General features: G+C 41.9%; 1 protein-coding gene across 2 annotated transcripts; it reads left to right on the forward strand.

The window, feature by feature from the left end:
• The first annotated feature begins 1,416 nt into the window (after positions 1 to 1,416).
• Positions 1,417 to 17,453, forward strand: NFYB (nuclear transcription factor Y subunit beta). Of its 2 annotated transcripts, none has more exons than XM_038154981.1 (7): positions 1,417 to 1,795; positions 9,870 to 9,963; positions 10,448 to 10,578; positions 12,379 to 12,576; positions 14,314 to 14,395; positions 16,712 to 16,791; positions 17,012 to 17,453. In XM_038154981.1, exons 2-7 carry the CDS (start codon positions 9,870 to 9,872, stop codon positions 17,042 to 17,044), a joined length of 618 nt encoding a protein of 205 aa, XP_038010909.1. In that variant the 5' UTR covers positions 1,417 to 1,795; the 3' UTR covers positions 17,045 to 17,453. The 2 variants fall into 2 exon arrangements, with proteins under 2 accessions (XP_038010909.1, XP_038010907.1); XM_038154979.1 differs by lacking the exon at positions 1,417 to 1,795 and adding an exon at positions 1,834 to 2,007.
• The last annotated feature ends 1,327 nt before the right edge of the window (positions 17,454 to 18,780 follow it).

Genomic DNA, 18,780 nt, shown 5'->3' on the forward strand with positions numbered 1-18,780 from the left:
GTAAAAACCCATGGCCACACAAAATTCTTCTCATTTGATGTTTCACTTTAAACTCAAAACAATCCAAACATGGACATTTTTAGTGAATCGAAATCTTTATGATATATCAAAGCACATGAAACCAATGTTGTTATGTGAAACCATGCGGAAATGAGTTTTGTTTTGTGTAAATCCCAGTACCAGAAGAGAGTTAGGAGAGGTGTGTACCATATTTATCAGATATTAACCAGAAGAAGATGCTAGCAGAAGCTACTGTGATATGTGAGTTTCATACTAGTTTAGTTAAAATACTTAAGACCTTCAAATAATGAAGAATTGCACAAACAAAAGACCTTCAAATAATGAAGAATTGCACAAACAAAAATAGTCCATTGAGAGATTGCACACACACGCATGTGTTGGTGGCAGATGTGTGTAATGTCTTTGGTTGCTTTTTGGCCCTTTCTGATTCTAATTAATGGAGGGACTGGTGGATTATGAAGTGTTTCATACAAAGGCTTCACAAGAGAGGTTTACAAATCTCAGTGGAGAAGTCACTCCAACTAATATCTTCACTCAGCAGCCTGTATTTCTTCAGAACAAAGTGTAAAAGTGGAAGAAATATGTTGTCTTTAAGCCCTGTATCACCGGGGGGAAAGGATCCTTTTTGATTTGCAGTGAAACTTTACTTTTTTTTGGGGAAAGTAATACAGACCCACAGATCCCCTCACCCAAGTTTCTAGTCCACCAAATGGTTGGTTAGACCTGGGTTCCATGAGCCGTCCTCCTCATTCTCAGGCTGTGCAAAATGTAGTCACTGTGGAGGTAACCTGTTCTTCTTTCAGCTGGTAAATCTTGATGCAGGTGGAGGACAGATTGGAATAGATCAAAGGAACCTTCACAATAATGGTGCCTGCCTTGCTGACAACAGGCACCAGGCTGGTGAGGCAACAGGGTGAGGCCAGGGACAAGGCCAGTGGAACACAGCTGGCCACCCTCCCCCAGCCCCCACTTCCCACGACAACGAGGATGACTGGGGAACTGGACCATCTCTCTTTTGAGGAAAGGCTGGAGGAGCAGGGCCTGTTCAGCCTCAAGAAGAGATGACTGAGAGGGGACTTCATCAATGTCCATGAGTATCTGGAGGGAAAGGGTCACAGGATGAAGCCAGGCATTTTTGGTGGTAACAAGCAGTAGGACAAGGGACAACGGGCAGAAACTGATGCACAGAGAGTTCCACCAGAACATGAGGAAGACCTTTACTGTGTGGTGACCACACGCTGGAACAGTGTGTCCCTCACTGGAGATATTCCAGAACTGCCTGGATGCAATCCTGCGCTTGTGCTCCAGGATGATCCTGCTTGAGCAGGGAGGTTGGACCAGCTGTCACACCGTGGTCCCTTCCAACGTGACTCATTTGTGATTCAGTGAGACCGAGGCCGCAGGAAGAGCTGCCCCTGGTCAGAGGCCACTCTACACAATCGCCAGCAGCAGCCCTGCGGGACCGAACCCTGTGGCAGGGACAGCCCTCGGTGGCGGCCCCGGCTGCCGCTGTGCCCCAGCCCCGCGCGGGGGGGAGGGGGCGGCCTCGGCGCCCCCCGGCCCAGCCGCTCCATAAAGGAGGCGGGCAGGGCCGGCCCGGCGGGAGGGTGTGTGTTGAGGGAAGAGCCGACGAGAGTAGCGGGAGGCGGCGCGGAGGGAGGGCAGCCAGGCTGCGGGAAGCGAGGCTCCGCGCTGGGACTGGTTCCTTCGCAGCCATTTTCCGTCCAACCAAACAGCCGATTTGTGGAGGGAGCCAACCAGGGCCGCACTGGAGGTTTGTGCCTGGCTCCGGCCAATGATTGGTAACCGGTTGCACTGCAGGCTCGAATGAAATGTCCGTCTCCCTCCCCGGGCCCCGGCGCTGCCGCCGCGCCGCCGCCGCGGGCACCAGAAAGTGCGGGGCTGCCGCCCCGGGCCCCGCACCGGCCGCGCGTCGCTTTATGCGACCGGAGCCGCGGGAGCCGCGCGGCCGGGGAGCCGAGCTGGGTGGGTGGGCGGGGAGGGGAGCGGGCAGGCAGGGAGGGGGATGTCGACAGGGGCGGCGGGGGCCCGCTCTCTCCGCGGGGCCCTCCCCGCTCCGGCTCCATTTTGCGGCCTAGGTAGGGGTGGGGGCAGCAGGCGAAGCTGCCCCGCGGCCAGCCGCTACTCCTCACCGCCGGCTGAGAAGCGGCGGGCACTCGCAGGGCGCACGGCCTCCCGCCATCCCTCCATCTCCGCGCCGGCCGCGGTCGCTGTGCCCCGGGGCCGAGGCTTTGTGGCGGAGGGGGCTCCGGCTCTTTTGTGTCCGCCTACCGAGCCCCCTCCCCTCGCCGCGGGGGTGAGGGGGCCGTGGGCGTGGTGGGGGTCATGGCCCGTAGCCGGGCCGGGAGCCGGGTAGCGGCGCCACAGCGGCCCGGTCTCTCTTCCCGGTCACCCCCGCGCCGTTGTCGGGACCGAAATTTCCTGGAAGGTTTGGCAGTATTTTGCAGGGATGCGGAGCGTAGGGTGAGAGCCCGAGATGTGCTGCCAGTACTCGGCTGGCCGTGCGGGCGGGAATGCGAGTCCTTGGTGGCCTGCACGGGGGCCCGGCAGAGGCGCCCGGCCGACCCCGGGCAGGTGCAGGCAGCGCGGAAATCACAGCCAGGGTGACCAACAATAAAGTTGCTGATAACTGAGGACTCGTCGTCTTGTACTATATGTAAACAAGGGGTCACGATAGATGAGTTACCTCTCAACAGATGTGAGCTGGGTGCCAGGAAGGCTCGGAGGCTGTTGGTGTAAGTAGGAAGCTGTCCCCCCCGTGCCCGAGCGCTAACTCGTTTGCATCATTGAAGGGCATGAAATCAGGAAATGGGATCGATCGGCTCGCAGTGGCACAGAGGCAGCTGGGTGGCTGCCTGGCTGGCTGTCCTGAGACGCACATAACAGATGGGAGAGAGACGGGACCCTGCCATTATCAATGTCTACACAACTTTTCAGTGTGTGGGAGGTGTTCTTGGGCAGACCTGTGTGTTCTACCAACTGTGCTGCCTCCAGAAATTATATAGTTGGTGATCCTGAAGAGTACTGTCGAGGTTATTCATAACAATCCTATAGACAATCCTATTGGAAAACCACAAAAATTCATGTGTTCTAGTACTGTTTCTGCGGCTATGATATATATTCTGTAGTACAGGAGTAGTAGAAAATCAACTTCTAACTTTACCAACTTCTTTGAGGCTTAAACAGAAAGATTTGTTCTGAAAAGAGCTGTCAGGTAAAAGCTACCTAGTGTGCTTGGGTTGCTTTTGGGATGGCAGAATTACTGGTAACAATGATCTGAACATTTTTAGGCAATGAGGAACACAGAAATCTGTATTTCAGCCTGTTCATTGACTCTATTACATGTAATAACCTTTCCTTGGCATCTTGGCAGTTATTGTCAGTGAAAAAAAAAATTCAGCTTTCTCAAAAGAAGTTCTGGCAAAATGGTCTGAAAAAAGAAAATGGCAAGCGCCACTTTGAGCAGTATTCAGAGTCTGGCTTTAATTGGCTTGCAGGAATGGAGAAATGGTGTCTATATATAATTATTAGCATACTGTTCCTAAACAATAAGCTAGTGGTTGCTTTCTTTTTTTCTTTGCTTATGTGGCCTGTGGCATGACAGTTGCAATGTAATGGCAAGATCCGATCTGCAGTTCTCTAGGACACCCAAGATGGCTCAATCTCAACCTTTCTGAGGCCTGTGTGAGTTGCTTTTGCACTATGCATTGAGCAGGTGGTTATACATGGTCTTGGCTGCTGGCATTTACAGCTATGGCATTATATCAGGAGAAGTTAGGAGCACTGGATGTTACTCTTTAGACTTCAGGATTTGACAGTCACAGCAGTTCAAAGCTTAACTCTTATTTGTGGTAATAATTACATGAAGAGAGGCGATGTTCAAAAATTGAATGACAAATAATGTTTAAGATAATGTCATGATATGAAACATTAAACACTGAAACTTTGTAAGTCTGGTACCTTGTTTTGTCAACATTTAAAAAAGATTTGCAAGATTCTTCCTGTAGTGCTTTCAAATATAAATCTAAGGTTGCTCCACCTTTAAAATTTTGCTTAGAAAGAAACTTGACTTAGTACTGAGTTTTGCAGTAGTGTTTTGAAGAAACTTAGTGTTTGGAAATAGATGTTTTAGTGGCAGGATGCTTGTAAAAAGAGCAAAACATGACTATATATATGCATACTAAACAATATGGGCAAATAACATTGGTAGAATAAAAGCAAGTGTTAGCAAATTCAACAGTTTTGGCCGAAAATAGTCTGATCTGAAGCTAGTTCAGTCTAGTCTGAACTAGTTTTGTAAAACTCTTACTTGCCCTGTTGCTTGAGAGGGAAAAAGCTGCTTGGCATACTTGAGTTACAACCTCAACAAAGGAAAAATAACCTACTTAAAAATGTTATCAAACTTCTGAAAGGAAAAAGACAGGATTTATAGATTGCTGCTTTTATAAACAGATAAGCTTCGTTTTTTACAAAAAAATACTAGAAAAGTATCAAAACCTTACTATTGAAAGGTAATATGGGGATTTCAGTCAGGTTGCTGAAGGAAGGAGGTGCTGGTGCAGTGTGTTCAGCACTGCTTTCCTTTTCCAGCTTCTGCAAAAGCAATTAAACTGCCTCAATTCCTCTGCTCATCTTGTTTATTTTCTCCTCCAGCTTCTCTCTTCTACTGCCAAAAAAGAGAAAGTGTGGAAACTCAGTTTCTCCTGCTTGCTCTGTATCACTGACCCTCTCCTTCTTGATGTGAAAATGCATGAGGTTTTAGTCCAGCCTTACATATTGGAGCTAACATTGCTTGTGGATATTAGCCAGCCTGGGAAGGAGCCACCAGCTGCTCTAGCAGAGCTGGATCCATATGAAGGGGGCCTGTGGTCAGTGGCACTGGGGCTTGTAAGATAAGACATAAAGTTGATAGACTGTTACATAGAGTAGGAAGGTATGAAGGTGGCAATGCCCTCTTTGGATTTCATAGGAGAAAGTTTCCTCCCCATGGGCCAGGGGAAGGATTCTGGTACAGCCCAGATGCTAATGAGCCTTGGTGACACTGTCTGGTCCTCTCAGCATCAGTCTGCTTTTCCCAGTGTTATTCTGCTGTGAGGGAAAACTCTGAATGTAAGGGATTAGAGAAGTCTGAGATGGACAGAGAGTGCAGCATCTGGTTTTGTTCTAGCTATGTGTGAAGGGGTTTAGTGTTATATTTTTGTGTGTCTGCTGGAACAATGTCCTGTGAATGCATTCACCAGTTGGTATTTCTTATATACCTGCAGGTGAGAATTCAGTGGGAAATTAGGATCCCCAGAAGTCACTGAAAAATAGAAGGAAATTGAAAAATCTTTCTGCTTAACAGGCAAGGGTGCAGAAAGCTCAAATAAAACTTTGTGTCTCTGTTGTTATGTACTGATTCACAGCTTTACATCTCTTGTGACAAGGTGAGGCAATATGAATGATGTGGTTACTATCTACAGCTTTAGTTATTTTTTCTGTCCTGCTTCTTTGGCAGACATGACTGCATGAAATGTGTACCAAGTGCATCAGTTCATTGCATATAATTTTCTACTGCCCCTCTCATAGGGTAGCAATTTTGGGAGACAGGGTGAATACATACCATATGAAATACTTTAATCACAAGAGGCCTTTGGTTTCCCTTCAAGAGGGCAGTTTGTAAGTCATTGCCAGATAACTTCCTCGTTCTAAAAACAAAAATCATGTTTCTTCAATTTTTTTTTCTTCTTTGTTTTTCCTTTTATACTGATCTAAGCTTTAGTCCCTTCTCAGTGCTAGCAGGCTTGGGCTTGTATTCTTCTTTAGTTATAATTTAGCTGAGCCACTGATATTGACTGTGCTCTTTAGAGAGCTTATAAGATTAAACAGGATGCAAGATTTACTTTGGGATACTGATGTTTTATTAGTTTAGTATAGACATATTATAGGAACAGTCTGAGTTGTGGGCAGCTGACAGGACCAAATTTTTTTAAGCATCCTCAAGAATATTTATACGAAATGTCAGTGTAAACCTATGTGTTCATTCATCTTATTACTGAACCTTCTTTGATGCTCTGGAAATGTTTCTCTTATAACATATTTCTTTGGTTAACTTCCATGCATCAAGTAGTTTGTATATCTCTAGTAATATTCTTTTTTTTATTAGAGAGAGAAAAACCAAACAGAAAACCACTAACAGAAAGCATTGTGCTGCTGATCTGTATTCAGATTTTTCTTTTGCAGCATAGTGCTGAATGTTTATGTCCTGTACTTGTTTACTCTCCCTGGTTGTTAATAAAATCAGATAGTGGCATGGTCATCTAAGAGACTGACATGTCACTTCTGATATGCTTAGCTCTCAGTCTTTATTCAGTCCATGTGTATACATGGAGGAGCTTCAGTGTCTTCCCAGCACTGGAAGCTGAGGATAACGTACAATCTGTAGTAATTGCTTCCTGCAGTTATGCACTGCACTTGCTGCTGGAGAACTGAGGTGTTGGAAGCCCTCCCTCGTGCAATTTGGAAGCCACACGGAGGTAGGAGATGCTCTTGTATTAAAAGGCACTGCAATATTTGCATGCTGAAACTGCCATGCAAATGTGATGTATAATCTGCAAATGGTTACTTCTCCTTAAAGCAAGTTGTAACAACTCGGCAGTCTAAAGCAAAATCTGAGAGGAAAGTTCTTGCCTACCTGAACCTTTTAGGATTAGATCTCCCAGGATTTTGCCTGCTCTGGCATCTACTTCCATCTAAAGTAGTAGATCTTCCTATTAAATGGACCAATATAAGAACTGTTGGCCTTTTTAGACTCCCAGTGACTGCAGTTAGTGTAGGCAAGGTGTTGTTTCTATGCTGTATTGGTCTGCTGCATTTTCTAGAGCAACTTCATGGACACAGAATTTAGTTTGTGTCATGGTTTTGGAGGTGTTTTATTGGTTGTTTGGGGTTTTTGTTTGTTTGTTTAAAGGAGGGGTATTAATTAGCAGCAGTGTAGTGAGAAGCATGTTTTCTCATTTTCTGAACATTGTTGTATGTGTTACAGAACTTGTGCTGAGCTTGACAATCAGATAATGTGGGGTTTGACTGGAGTTGTGAACATCTGAAATGAAAACTGTAATGTATGAGCATGTAACTGTTTGTTATGAGATGACTGGGATAGCAATGGCCACATTTTCCTGCAAGGTCATGTTTGTCATCCATCGGGCTCAAAGAAATACTAGTAGGATGACTTGGATGGCATATTAATTACAGTTGCTATATTCAGATGCCTGGATCTAGATTTGAATTGAATGACAACTCTGGCTGAAGTTCTTCCATCAACTTCCTTGGATTGAAGTAGTGTGCTGAGATCCCCTCCCTCCCTCACGGTGTGGTCAGCTCAGCTATGGAGGAGGCTCGTAGGGCAGCTGGGCCAGCTCTGTCTGAGGTGGCCTTCAAGATGTGGCTGGAGAAAACCCTGAGTGCTCTGCTCTGAGCTTGGAGCTGACCTTGCTTTTAGCAGGGGTTAGAGTAGAGACCTCCCACGGCCCCTTCCAACATGAATTATCCTGTGGGCCTGGATCAGGACCTGGCTGTGCTGAGCATTATGCAGAAGGGTGTTAGTGCTGTTCCTAATCTCCTGTCCCACGGTTGTCCTGGCAGCTAAAAATCTTTCTTCAGGTAATACTGACAAGTATTTTCAGTTGACGTTAGGCTGTCAGTGCCTGTTCTCTTTATGTGAGTCAGATCTGTCTCTTTCTGTTGCAAGCCTTTTTCTGTCCATTTTGTTAATCACTATTTTAGATTCATAGTGCTGATAAATGTCCACACAAATTCCCACTAATGGTGAAATAATACGTCCTGTAAGTAGATCTCGAAATGTGCACACAGAAAAAAATAGAAGCAAGGGTATTACCTTGAGGATGCATTAGTATAATATGACCAAAATGTCTGTAGATGCAGCAGAGGTTTGAAAGAGATGCAAGCAGGAATTGTCTTTTGAAATCAAGCTGGGCTAATGAAAGAAAGATGATTTCTTAGTGTTGCCGGGTCTTGGCAATAAAGATTCAGGTGGAGTAGCCTGCAGGAGAGATGAGCAGAAACCACTTAGTTATCACATCATGGCAGAAATTTGAAGAATATTGCAACCCTGGAGGAAGGAAATAATTTAGAAAAAATGTTTCACAGAAGATTGAAAAAAAGAGAGGGAAAGAAAGATCAAGGAATTTAAAATACCTCGTATTAGGGCTGGTAAAGATTGAGATCCTGCATCAAATTCCAGGGAATTCAGAGAGCAGGGATCAGAGAGCCAAAACTGAGAAAAAGACTATCAGAAAACTTTAACTTAATTTTGGAGGTAGCTTCTGGGATTTACCAGACTGCAATTTTAATTGTTTCAAAGTGCAGAAAGGAGAGAGAGAGGCACAATTCTCTTAATGATGTGTGATGATCGTTTTGGTGATCATGACATGCAGGATTGTGATATCCTTGCATTGTCATTACAGTAAGCTGAGTAAGCAAACTGCAGACCCTTTGGGAGATTGAAAAGCAAAGTTAAATCTCCCAACAAAGAATCTGCAAAATGTGGACAAAGTGAATTTTTGTGAAGGTTGGCACCTGGAAGGTTAATGCCTAAAATACTGCCCTTCCTTTGGGTAGAGCTACTGTGTAAGAAGTGAAGCTGGTTTACAAAAACCCAGCAAAAGGGACCTGAAATTCTTTGTAGAAGTGTGTGTAATATTCTGTACAATGAAGAAGAGCTGGAATAGTCTTTTTCTCTTGAACAGCTCCTAAGGCTCCATCCAGCTGTTGTTGGAATGCGAGCAGCGCTCGTGTTATTTGTGCATCTGTGGCCAAGTGTAACACCGGACATTGCTTGAAGGTTTCAAAGTGAAATTCAGCCCTTGTGGCCACAAGCAAAGTGCAGATTAGCAAGAGGTTAAATGCTCATATTTCTGGGTAGGTGTAAAAAAGCCAAAACATTGCTTTTCCCTCTCCCTCCCTCCTTCTCTTCCTCTTCATGGGTGTGTGAAAAAGTGAGCTCTGTGGTCTCACTGACAACAACCATGTGATCCTTCAAAGACACCAAGGTACCCACACAGTGGGTGAGGGGTCAGTGAGTGAAGTCAGCTGGGCTCTGCCTCTCCAGGGGCTGTGTGTGTAGCTTGTCAGTAAGAAGGAGGGAAGCACAGGCTCTTTTGGCTTCCCTTTTTCTCCTGGCATTTAAGTTACCTATTAAACAGTGACCACCTTCATCTCCAAACCTTGATGAAGAAGTCTTCTTGTTGGCCACCACATCAGAACCTTGAGAGAAGAGCACCTAAGGATGCCCAGAGAGTGAGGCAGGGCAGGATCAGGGAATGCTAAAATGTGACTCAGAAGGCACATAGGAGTAACTGGTGTCTCAGTGAGAATGAGGATGTAGAGCTGGTCCCGCAGTCTGGCTAGAAGTTTGTCAGTGGGCTTGACAACCAACATGGAGAGTAAAGGTGAGTGAAGGATGCATTCTGTGTAGGAACTAATAGGTAGAGCATTCAGTGAACAGGGAGCTGGTGTAGGTTTTGAGGGCTGTTCAGAGACACCTTGCACGTTCTGGTCAGACTTTCACAGGAGCTATGTGCTACATAAACCAAATGATTCTGTCATGGCCTGTGCCTCTGGCTGAGTTTTTTGAAAAGCCTCACAAAACAGTTGAACTATTTCCACTGTCAGTAAAACGCATTAATGATGGGGGGGGTGCTGTTCTCCAATAGTAAAATATTTATGCTTTGTATAAAGTGATCTCATAGTTTGTGCTGGGTTTGAGTAATAGCTGCACTTAATGATGTAACAACCACACCTGAAAGGTTTCCTTCTTCTGGTTGTAGATGGATGGTGACAGCTCCACAACAGATGCTTCTCAGTTAGGAATTGCTGGAGATTACATTGGTGGCAGTCACTATGTCATACAGCCTCACGATGGTAAGAAGTGAGAGAGTAAATGCTACCATTTCTCTGCATATGTGTGTATACATAAATTTTCTTCCAGTTCTTATATCATTCTCTGCTGTCTTCTCTCAGGCTAAGAATTTGCCATTGTTTTTGTAATGCCTTACTGTATAAAGCATTTTCTGCAGTGTGAAGGGGGGAGGTTGGATTTTTGGATGTAGGCACAGAGACCTTGAGGGGATGACAAAAAAATTGACGTTATAGGAAACAGTTTGTATTTTGACATGGCATTAATAATGGTTGTTGATCAGCAGCCATGTACACTTCTGTGCATAATGTGATAAAATGTACCTTTTTATAAAGGTACCCTGATGTTGCATCTATTTATAAAATTATTTCTATGATGTTAACACATTGTTTTTCAAAGGTCTTCATCCTTCAGTGTAAGATTTTAAACTGAATTATTGCCTGCTGTCTATCAAATATAATTTCTGTTAACTTTTCGTCATTTCATTAGACACGGAAGACAGCATGAATGATCATGAAGATACAAACGGCTCAAAAGAGAGTTTCAGAGAACAAGATATATATCTTCCAATTGCAAATGTGGCAAGGATAATGAAAAATGCCATACCCCAAACAGGAAAGGTAATACTGTTGTCTGGTAAAGAAAGTGTATTAATGAGTTTTATTCCTTCCTCTCAGTGAACTTGAGCTGATTAGAATGACATATTTTTCCAAATGATGCTGCTTTATTGAAGAAAAGCATTATAAAAGGAAAGGGAAAATAGCCCCAGGAGCAGGAGGTGATTGAGACCAAGCCAATTTTTCTTAGATTTCTGAAAGCTTTTAGTAACTGCTGTAATTAGAGTGTCCAGAACTGTTCTCCATAGAGCTTTCAAGAGCTTTCTTTTTTCTAAGATGTGTTCTCTGAAATTGTCATAAAGGATCACACTTGATGACAATCACTAAGAATATTTTCTATGCAATTCTCTTGAGAGATGTAGTCTGCTTTCATGGAGGTGCATAAAATTTGGAATAAGTGAATCATTTTGGCTGAAATAGAAATCCAGTGCTCATCCTGAAGGAAAGAGAATGGTTAGCCTTCCATCACCCGAATATTCCCATACCCAAATGCCAAAGTGACCTAAGAAGTCTGCTTTATATTGTGGAGCAGATAAGGCCAGATACTGAAAGCGTTATTTGTTTCTTACCTCTAAGAACAGACTTTTTAATCCATTCTGCTGAGCTGGTGGTTGTAGAAGTACTTCATCGTTCTACTGGTTTATCTTAAACCTTCGCAGGGCTCCTATGATTTGCTATTTCTCTATTGTATTCCAATACAATTCCAGCCACAGTAACATTTCCTCCAGCTAAAACTGATCTCTCTTTTTGGAGATCGCTCTAAATAGAAGCAAGACATAATTTACTTGCTTCTACTTGTATTTTCATAGTGTTCAGGGCTTTCTGGAGATCTGGATGTTACATTTATAACTTTGCTGTGAAAAACTGTACCCTAGTCCCTATTGTCATAAATTTTCAGTGATCAAGATTATATTTTTCTTGAGAATTTAGCATATGGGATGTAGAGCTGTCTTGAAAAATCAGGATGGTTTTTTGTAAAAAAACTGCAAAGGAAGCTGTTGACTGATGACTTCTCCTGAAAATCTCATCCTACATGTCTGAAAATATCAGACGAGCTAGTGAAGACTCTGCACAGTTACTGCTTCAATTTTTTAGGTTCTTTTCATGTGAAGAATAAGAATCTTAATTATTATAATCTTCTTATTGACTCCTGTCAGCTTCCCAAGTAATCATGAGTAATACTTGCTGTAATTTTAAGACAGGTAAATTACTTTTGTCCGGCTGAAAACTGTAATCAAATTTACTTATTTCATTCTTGCTAGGGGCTTATGTTGCTTCATTTGAATTCTCATTTGTAAATTTATACCAGAATACTAAAGCATTAGAAAGGCTTGCTGCTAGGTGTATATTCTAGTCCTTGAATCTGGGCAGGATAAAAATACTTATCAGTGCTGAATTTGTGGGAATGCGATGGAGTGGGGTTGGAGCTAACAGGTCTCTTAAAAAGAAGAGGAAGTGGGCTGTGACATTGTAATGGACAGGTTTGAAGACACATAGGTAAGCAAAGCAAGAAGCATCTGTGTGTAAAAGCTTGTATAGAACTTAGGACTTCAGGAGATCCTGGCAGTTGGCTGTGCTGCTTGAAATATTAAAACATGGGTAAAATCACATTGCAGCTGGTCTTTTGTAGAGGAGTGAGGACATCCAGTGGTTTGCTGTGCAGGTGTTGCCTAAATGAGTATTATCATTGGGTTTTGGGATGTTTCCTCTATTATCTGGTGTACTCTTTGGGGGGTTTGTGGTGAGTTTTTTAAAGTCTTGTGTCTTCATTAATGATTTTATGATACTTTTTTTCCTTACTAGATTGCTAAGGATGCAAAGGAATGTGTACAAGAGTGTGTAAGTGAATTCATCAGCTTCATAACATCAGAAGCAAGTGAGAGGTGTCACCAAGAGAAAAGAAAGACCATCAATGGAGAGGATATTCTCTTTGCCATGTCTACCTTGGGGTTTGATAGCTATGTTGAACCTTTGAAGTTATACCTCCAAAAATTCAGAGAGGTTGGTATATATGGGTATTTGCTCATTTATTTAACCTAGTTGTGTTTATCCTTAGTTCTCTGTTGTCATAACTGTATAATGGCTGTCTTGCTCAGGGAGTAATGTAATGTTTAAAAGCATTCCAGAGGATGTCAAAAGAAAAAGGAGGAAGTAAGCATTTTGATTAGACTTGCTGATTCAGAGTAGTTAAAGCTTTCAACTGAATTTTCTAATATATTGGTGGTAGTAAATTGCTCTGCTCTGCACCTTTTTAAAAGGTGCTTATTAAGAATGTTTAATTCGATCTTTGGGTTCAGTCAGTATGTACTGACTGCATCCTCTGAAGAATTGGCCTAATGCCTATTGTTTGTCTGGACTTCAGGTCTGCAAATTAAAAAAACTGTTTTTCTCATGTTTGAATAATGATTCACATGGAAAACTATCTGCTTCAATGGGATTTTTAAAATTATTTTTATTTTATTTTAGCCTGTCCCTCAGTTTGCTTTTGATACATAGCACATGCTAGGTATGTGATCCAAACAGTTAATTTAATTTATCCCTTCTCTAGCAGAAAGGGACTTTCTTCCTTCCAGCAATTTAGACCTTTTCAAAAAAGGAAGTTGCTTCTGCTTGTTTTTGTTTGTTTTTTTTTTTTCCTTTCTGGTCTGCCTCCCCCTGTCTAAATTGGCAGAACAGTAGATAAGGATGCTCTTCTGAGTTTCTTTGTTTTGTAAACCTATGATTTTTTTAGTTCAGACTTGCTAACCATATTTGTTTTGCTGACAGCACTTGAAGCTTCTCCTTCCCAGAAGGTCATTTGCTGGATAACTGAGTAACAGGAGGTGTAATGTAGAGTTGGAGTAGTGCTGTATGCTGTCTTTTTCCAGTTCTGTATAGCAGTTACACGTGCTGTGATAGGGCTGTATATGCTTTTAAAAAGGCAAATATTGCCTAGTTCCAGTTCTTACCGAATAAGTCTGAAGTGGGTCTGTGATACTTTCATTCTTAATTGATCATTTTTGCAGATTATAGATGTTGTGGTAGCAGAGTAGTTGGATTGGGTTTTAATTGCATGGATGGCTTGAACAGCTTTGCTCATCAGTTTTAAATCCCCATTTCAGCAAGGGTGTCTTCAGGGTGAAATACTTCAGTTTTGAAACTGAGTATTTTGTCTGCAGCAAGCAGTTGCAGAGAATCTTTTTTTATATCCACATTATTTTTCTAGACATTCTTATGTAATAGTATAGGGCATCAAACTTCAAATTTGTAAAACTGCATGCAGATGACTGGGGGCCTTGGCATTCTATGCTTATATCCTTTCTGGCTGTAGTCCTTGATGTGGGAGAAGAAATTCCACATCTTGGTTTTAAATGTCAGCTCTTAGTTTATGGTGATGGTGCTTGTGTGTGGTTGGAAAGCAAATGTTGCACATTCTTGGTAGGTGAGATTCTATGATTTCTTGTAAATTCTCCTTCTGGATTACCACAGATTTTAAACTTTTGTAGAAGGTGAAAAGCCTTTCTTAGAATCACACAGTCCTAGTTTGCCAAGTTTTTGTCCAGGAGTATGGTTAAGATGAAAAACACTCATGAAATATGCACATTCTCAAATCCCATAGAGTTTTACTAACAGTTCTTGGGATTTCAAGCTCCAGCTGTTGCACTGTGACTCTTCTGCAAGTTTCAAGCCTTGGCTAGAGCTCCTGGGGCTTTAAAAAAAGTCTCAAGCTTTTTTTCTGCTTTTTTTGTGCTCTCTCAGGCAATGAAAGGAGAAAAGGGAATTGGGGGAACAGTTACAACTGCAGACGGTCTAAGTGAAGAGCTCACAGAAGAAGCATTTAGTGAGTAATACTTTTAAATTTATTATCTTATTACTACAGCTTTTATAAATACAGCACTTCTGTCAGGCATCAGCATTCTTACTTGAGGAATATATCCTGGACTAGTAATAGCTCATGTCAATTGTGGAAAATTTGTAAATGCATATATTAGTGCTTGTATACACTTAAACACAGGTTGTAATGGAAGGTGCAAACCTTTTTTTTTCCCTTTTTCCCCAGTAGCTACATATTTAGGCCCCATCTATTCTACTTGCAAGACTCTTGGGGGGAAAAAAGTAAAATGAACAACTCTTGGTGACTTGAGGAGCTCATCTTTGAGAAATGAGGCAGAGAAGAAAATCATCTTTATCTAATTCTAAAGAACTTAATATTTCTTACATGCAAAAGAATGCACATATTGGCAGCTAGAAGGTGTAGGGTGAGGAGTATCATGTGCATTCACCGTAGTTTTTCTTCCTTTTACTGTGGATTAAAGCCTGACAGTTTTTTGGGATTTACGCTGATTTTGTTGGTGCTGATTGTTGCATGTAGTCTCCACCTTGGCTTTTAAATGTTACAGGCTGGTAATGTTGAACCTGATAGAAGAGGAATTAGGAAGCACAGCTCTACTCCAATATACGGACAAGATTTAGTTTTTTAAGTATGTGATAAAATCACTGGTAAACCACCAAACTAGCAAAAATTCAAAGCCTGAGGACTAAAATGACCTGTTCAGGATTGGAAATACACTTTGCTCTCAGTTTGATTTTGGGTTCCTAAAACAATGCAGTCTTGTTGGGTCTCTTCTAGCCTGGAAAAGGAGCTTATAAAACTGGCTGGAAATTAAGAATCTAAATGTAAATATTGCAAGGGTCCCTTTTAATATTTAGATTTAGATTCCTAATTTCCAAACCTAGGAGCCTCAGAGTGCTCTATGAAAAAAACTTTAGGTGGCTGTGACTTGAAAAGAGCAACTTTAGAAATGTCCTGGAAGGATTAAGGATGCAAAGGAGATGTTGCAGTATTAAAGGAAAGTAAAAAAAAAAAAAAATTATGTTAAATAACTGATCATGTCAAGTGCTGCAGGTATTTCCCTCCACAGGGGCAGCTATAGCTCCCTCTGGCATGAATGATGGTGTCACTGCAGCAGTAGCAGTGATAGCTGTGCTTCTGTGGCATAACCCTCAGCTCTTTGTGGTGTCCTCATGCCAGGGCTGGGTCAGGGACTCTCCATTAAGCTGTGTTGGATGTGGAACATGCACACTGAAGGGCAATAAATTTTGGACCTGCCAGAGCCACTCTCACTAATCTTAATGCATCTCTTAGCCTGCAACTGAAGCAATTGAAAATTTGTTCAATGAAGGAGGAAGGAAAAAAATAAAAACAACCCCAACCAACCAAGAATCTAATTACAAAACCCTCAAGCATCAGCTTTCAAATGAAAACTGTTAGGATTATGCTGTGCTTTCAGAATTTTGTATTGGTTATACATCTTTTTTATATTTAGTAACTGCATGAACAAAGCCTCATTATTTGTGTCCTTGGGGAAAATGTGCTACAGTGACAACCTACAGTATAAGAGTTTGTGCTGCTTTGCTTTCAAATAGCAGTTGCAAGGCACCTACTCTGAGTGTGAGAGCTCAACATACATGCTTGTGAAGGTCTACCTTGGAGCATCACTCCCTGTGTTTTCTCTTGGTATCTCAGAAGTTCTTTTTACTCCTTTTGTTGGCCTCCTCTTTCCTCTGAAATCAGAGCTCTTCTGTGTGCCCTGAAGGATGTGCTGAAGTCGACCAGTACAATGTCAGGCTCTGGCTGTGCCTTTTTTTTTGTTGTTGCCTGTTCCTGTTCCTCTCTTCTGCCTTCCATGGAGCTTCTATATTATGGAGTCCCTGATGGATGCCAATTTATAAAGCAGCACAATGATTTCATTGAGTTTCTCCCCCATGGCTATGCTCAAGTGCTAACTTTGTGTTTGAACAAAGCCAACTGAATTCTCCAGGCTTGTTGGGATACTGAGCACTGGAAATGGCCTTTTCAATGGTTAGGGTGGTGAGCTCCACTCCATTTGCCTGTGTGCAGGTTTGGACATTCTGCTTACTCTCAGAGCAAAATCAAGTTGGATTTTATGTTTTTCTTTTGAATGGGAGTAAACTTGTTCACCTGTAACACTTGGTAACAAGTGTGAATATACCAGTGCAGGATGGTAACTCAGGAGATTAATGGCACTGTAGTCCTGGAGTGGACCGCAATTATTTAATGGTGACAGACACATCAAACAAGGCTCTGTATATCAAGCATTCCTGCCTAATGTTTTTAAAATGTTCTTTCTTTCAGCTAACCAGTTGCCAGCAGGCTTAATAACCACAGATGGCCAACAGCAGAATGTTATGGTCTACACAACATCATATCAACAGGTATGATCCTTCATCTTGTCTCTACTCTCCCTTCTGCTGCTAATATCCAAACACTAGTTCAGTTGCTCTGTTCTGAAAGATGAGAACTAATTTTATTTAGTCCCTTGGTGGTGGCTGTCATGCCATTCCAACACTGAGAATTCATGGCTGCTTGCTGTGAACTGCTCTGCAGCTTCAGAAAATGTGCAGTGGAATGTAAGCTTGCATTTTCTTTCTCTAGATCTCTGGTGTTCAACAAATTCAGTTCTCATGATTTTGAAGAAAACTTTCCATCTGGGAACATGAAACAGAAAACCTGGGCAACTCTAATGAAGAGGCAGTTTTAATGACTGGTGGAGAGATTTATCTCTTTGTATATTAAATAGCTGTAATGTAGCTACAAGAAGCTTGACTAATTGAGGTGTGAGTTCTGACTCAAATCTTTTTCATGATGATTTTAAAGAAATAATTGGATTTTAAAGGTATTAAAGTATTTTTGTTTTGTACAAGAGTTTGTTGCTCTGTATAACTCCTGTATGCATTGTATATTGCAATTTATTACTGTCAGAGATTTGTAGACAGTTTCTTATTTTCATATTGAATCATGTTACTTTTGTAATTCAGGTAAACAGCTGGGTTAATTCATGCTTACCCTTTGAATAAAATTGTAAGGGTAAAGTTCATTTTTGAATGCAAGTTGCCTTTATTATAAAGATTGAGTTAGTCTTGGTTATGTAACTTGTCTTGCATGACAACCTCAACTGACCTGACATGTCAGCTTATTTATTGAGATTTTGAAATGGACTTTTTCCTCATGAAACTAGCAGCTCAAAAGAATTGCTACAATTGTTTTTTCTAATGTAACTTCTGAATTAAAGGTTAATCAAAACCAATGAATGCTCTAATACATTTAGAGGTTTAGAGCTTATCAACAGTGTTAACGAAAGCACTGACTGTGCAATGCAGATTTTCTTATTTTTAAATTTTGTCAGTTGCATTTACTCTCCTTCGACTTACTTTGATACTTTTAAGGTAGTCTTTCTGCTATTGAAATAACTCCTCCTTTTTATGTAGGGCTTTTAGAATCCCAAACTTAGAAATCTGGGGCGGGCGGGGGGGGGGGGGGGATTTTATAGTCCTTGTGGTAAAAGATCTCATTTTAACTTTTTACTGAAATGTTTTAACATTTCTTGTGAGCCTGTGGGAACTTGAAAGTGGTAGTGACTTTCTGTGTCTGGGCTGCATGTTGTGTGAGTGTGTATGTGCTTGAGTGGCTGACAGCTGAACAAGTGATACAAATCTGAATTGGAAGACAGACTTCAGGTTTGCTGTCTTTCCTGGTTTTGCAATAAACTCTACCTAGGTAATGTAGTTCTGTCTATTTAGTGAGCTGTTCTTGGTAACATTGCTATTTCTTTAATAATTGAGTGGGTAATTTTGTTGCCATATCTTAGCATATTAGGGTAGGGGTGGGGGTTTTAGTAATATATTACTCAGACTGGATTTTGGGACCTTCTGTATTTTTACTGTTTCCAGTGGACTGAAATGTAATATATTAATTATCTTTCCACGTACCTGTTATTAATTTAAGCAAACCACACCTTGAAACTCTTGCCATATGATTTCTTGCTGGTTTTGTCTTTTCTTAAAAAAAAAAAAAAAAAAAAGAAAAAGAAAAGTAACAGTTCAATATTGGGAAGTTAGCATAACCTAAGATATCCCAGCTCTTTAGCTAAACAAAAACGTGATGTGCAGATTTGAGTAGTGTTTCCTGCCAGCCACCATCCTGCTGGCAGAGCTCTGGAGGCGATCCAGTATATTCTGGGCAGTCTGCATGGATGTTCTGGGCTTTATGGCAGCCTGTCGTTCTTCAGTAGCTATGAACAAATGGAGTTTCTCATTAAATGTAAAACTGAGTAACGCAATCCCTACAAGAGCCCCTTCTGTTTGTATTCCATTTGTTTCAGGCTAGCATAGCCTGTTCTTGCTGTTCTCAGATTTGCAATGGAA

This window comes from Motacilla alba, chromosome 1A, assembly GCF_015832195.1.
Source record: "Motacilla alba alba isolate MOTALB_02 chromosome 1A, Motacilla_alba_V1.0_pri, whole genome shotgun sequence".
Taxonomy (NCBI): Eukaryota; Metazoa; Chordata; class Aves; order Passeriformes; family Motacillidae; genus Motacilla; species Motacilla alba.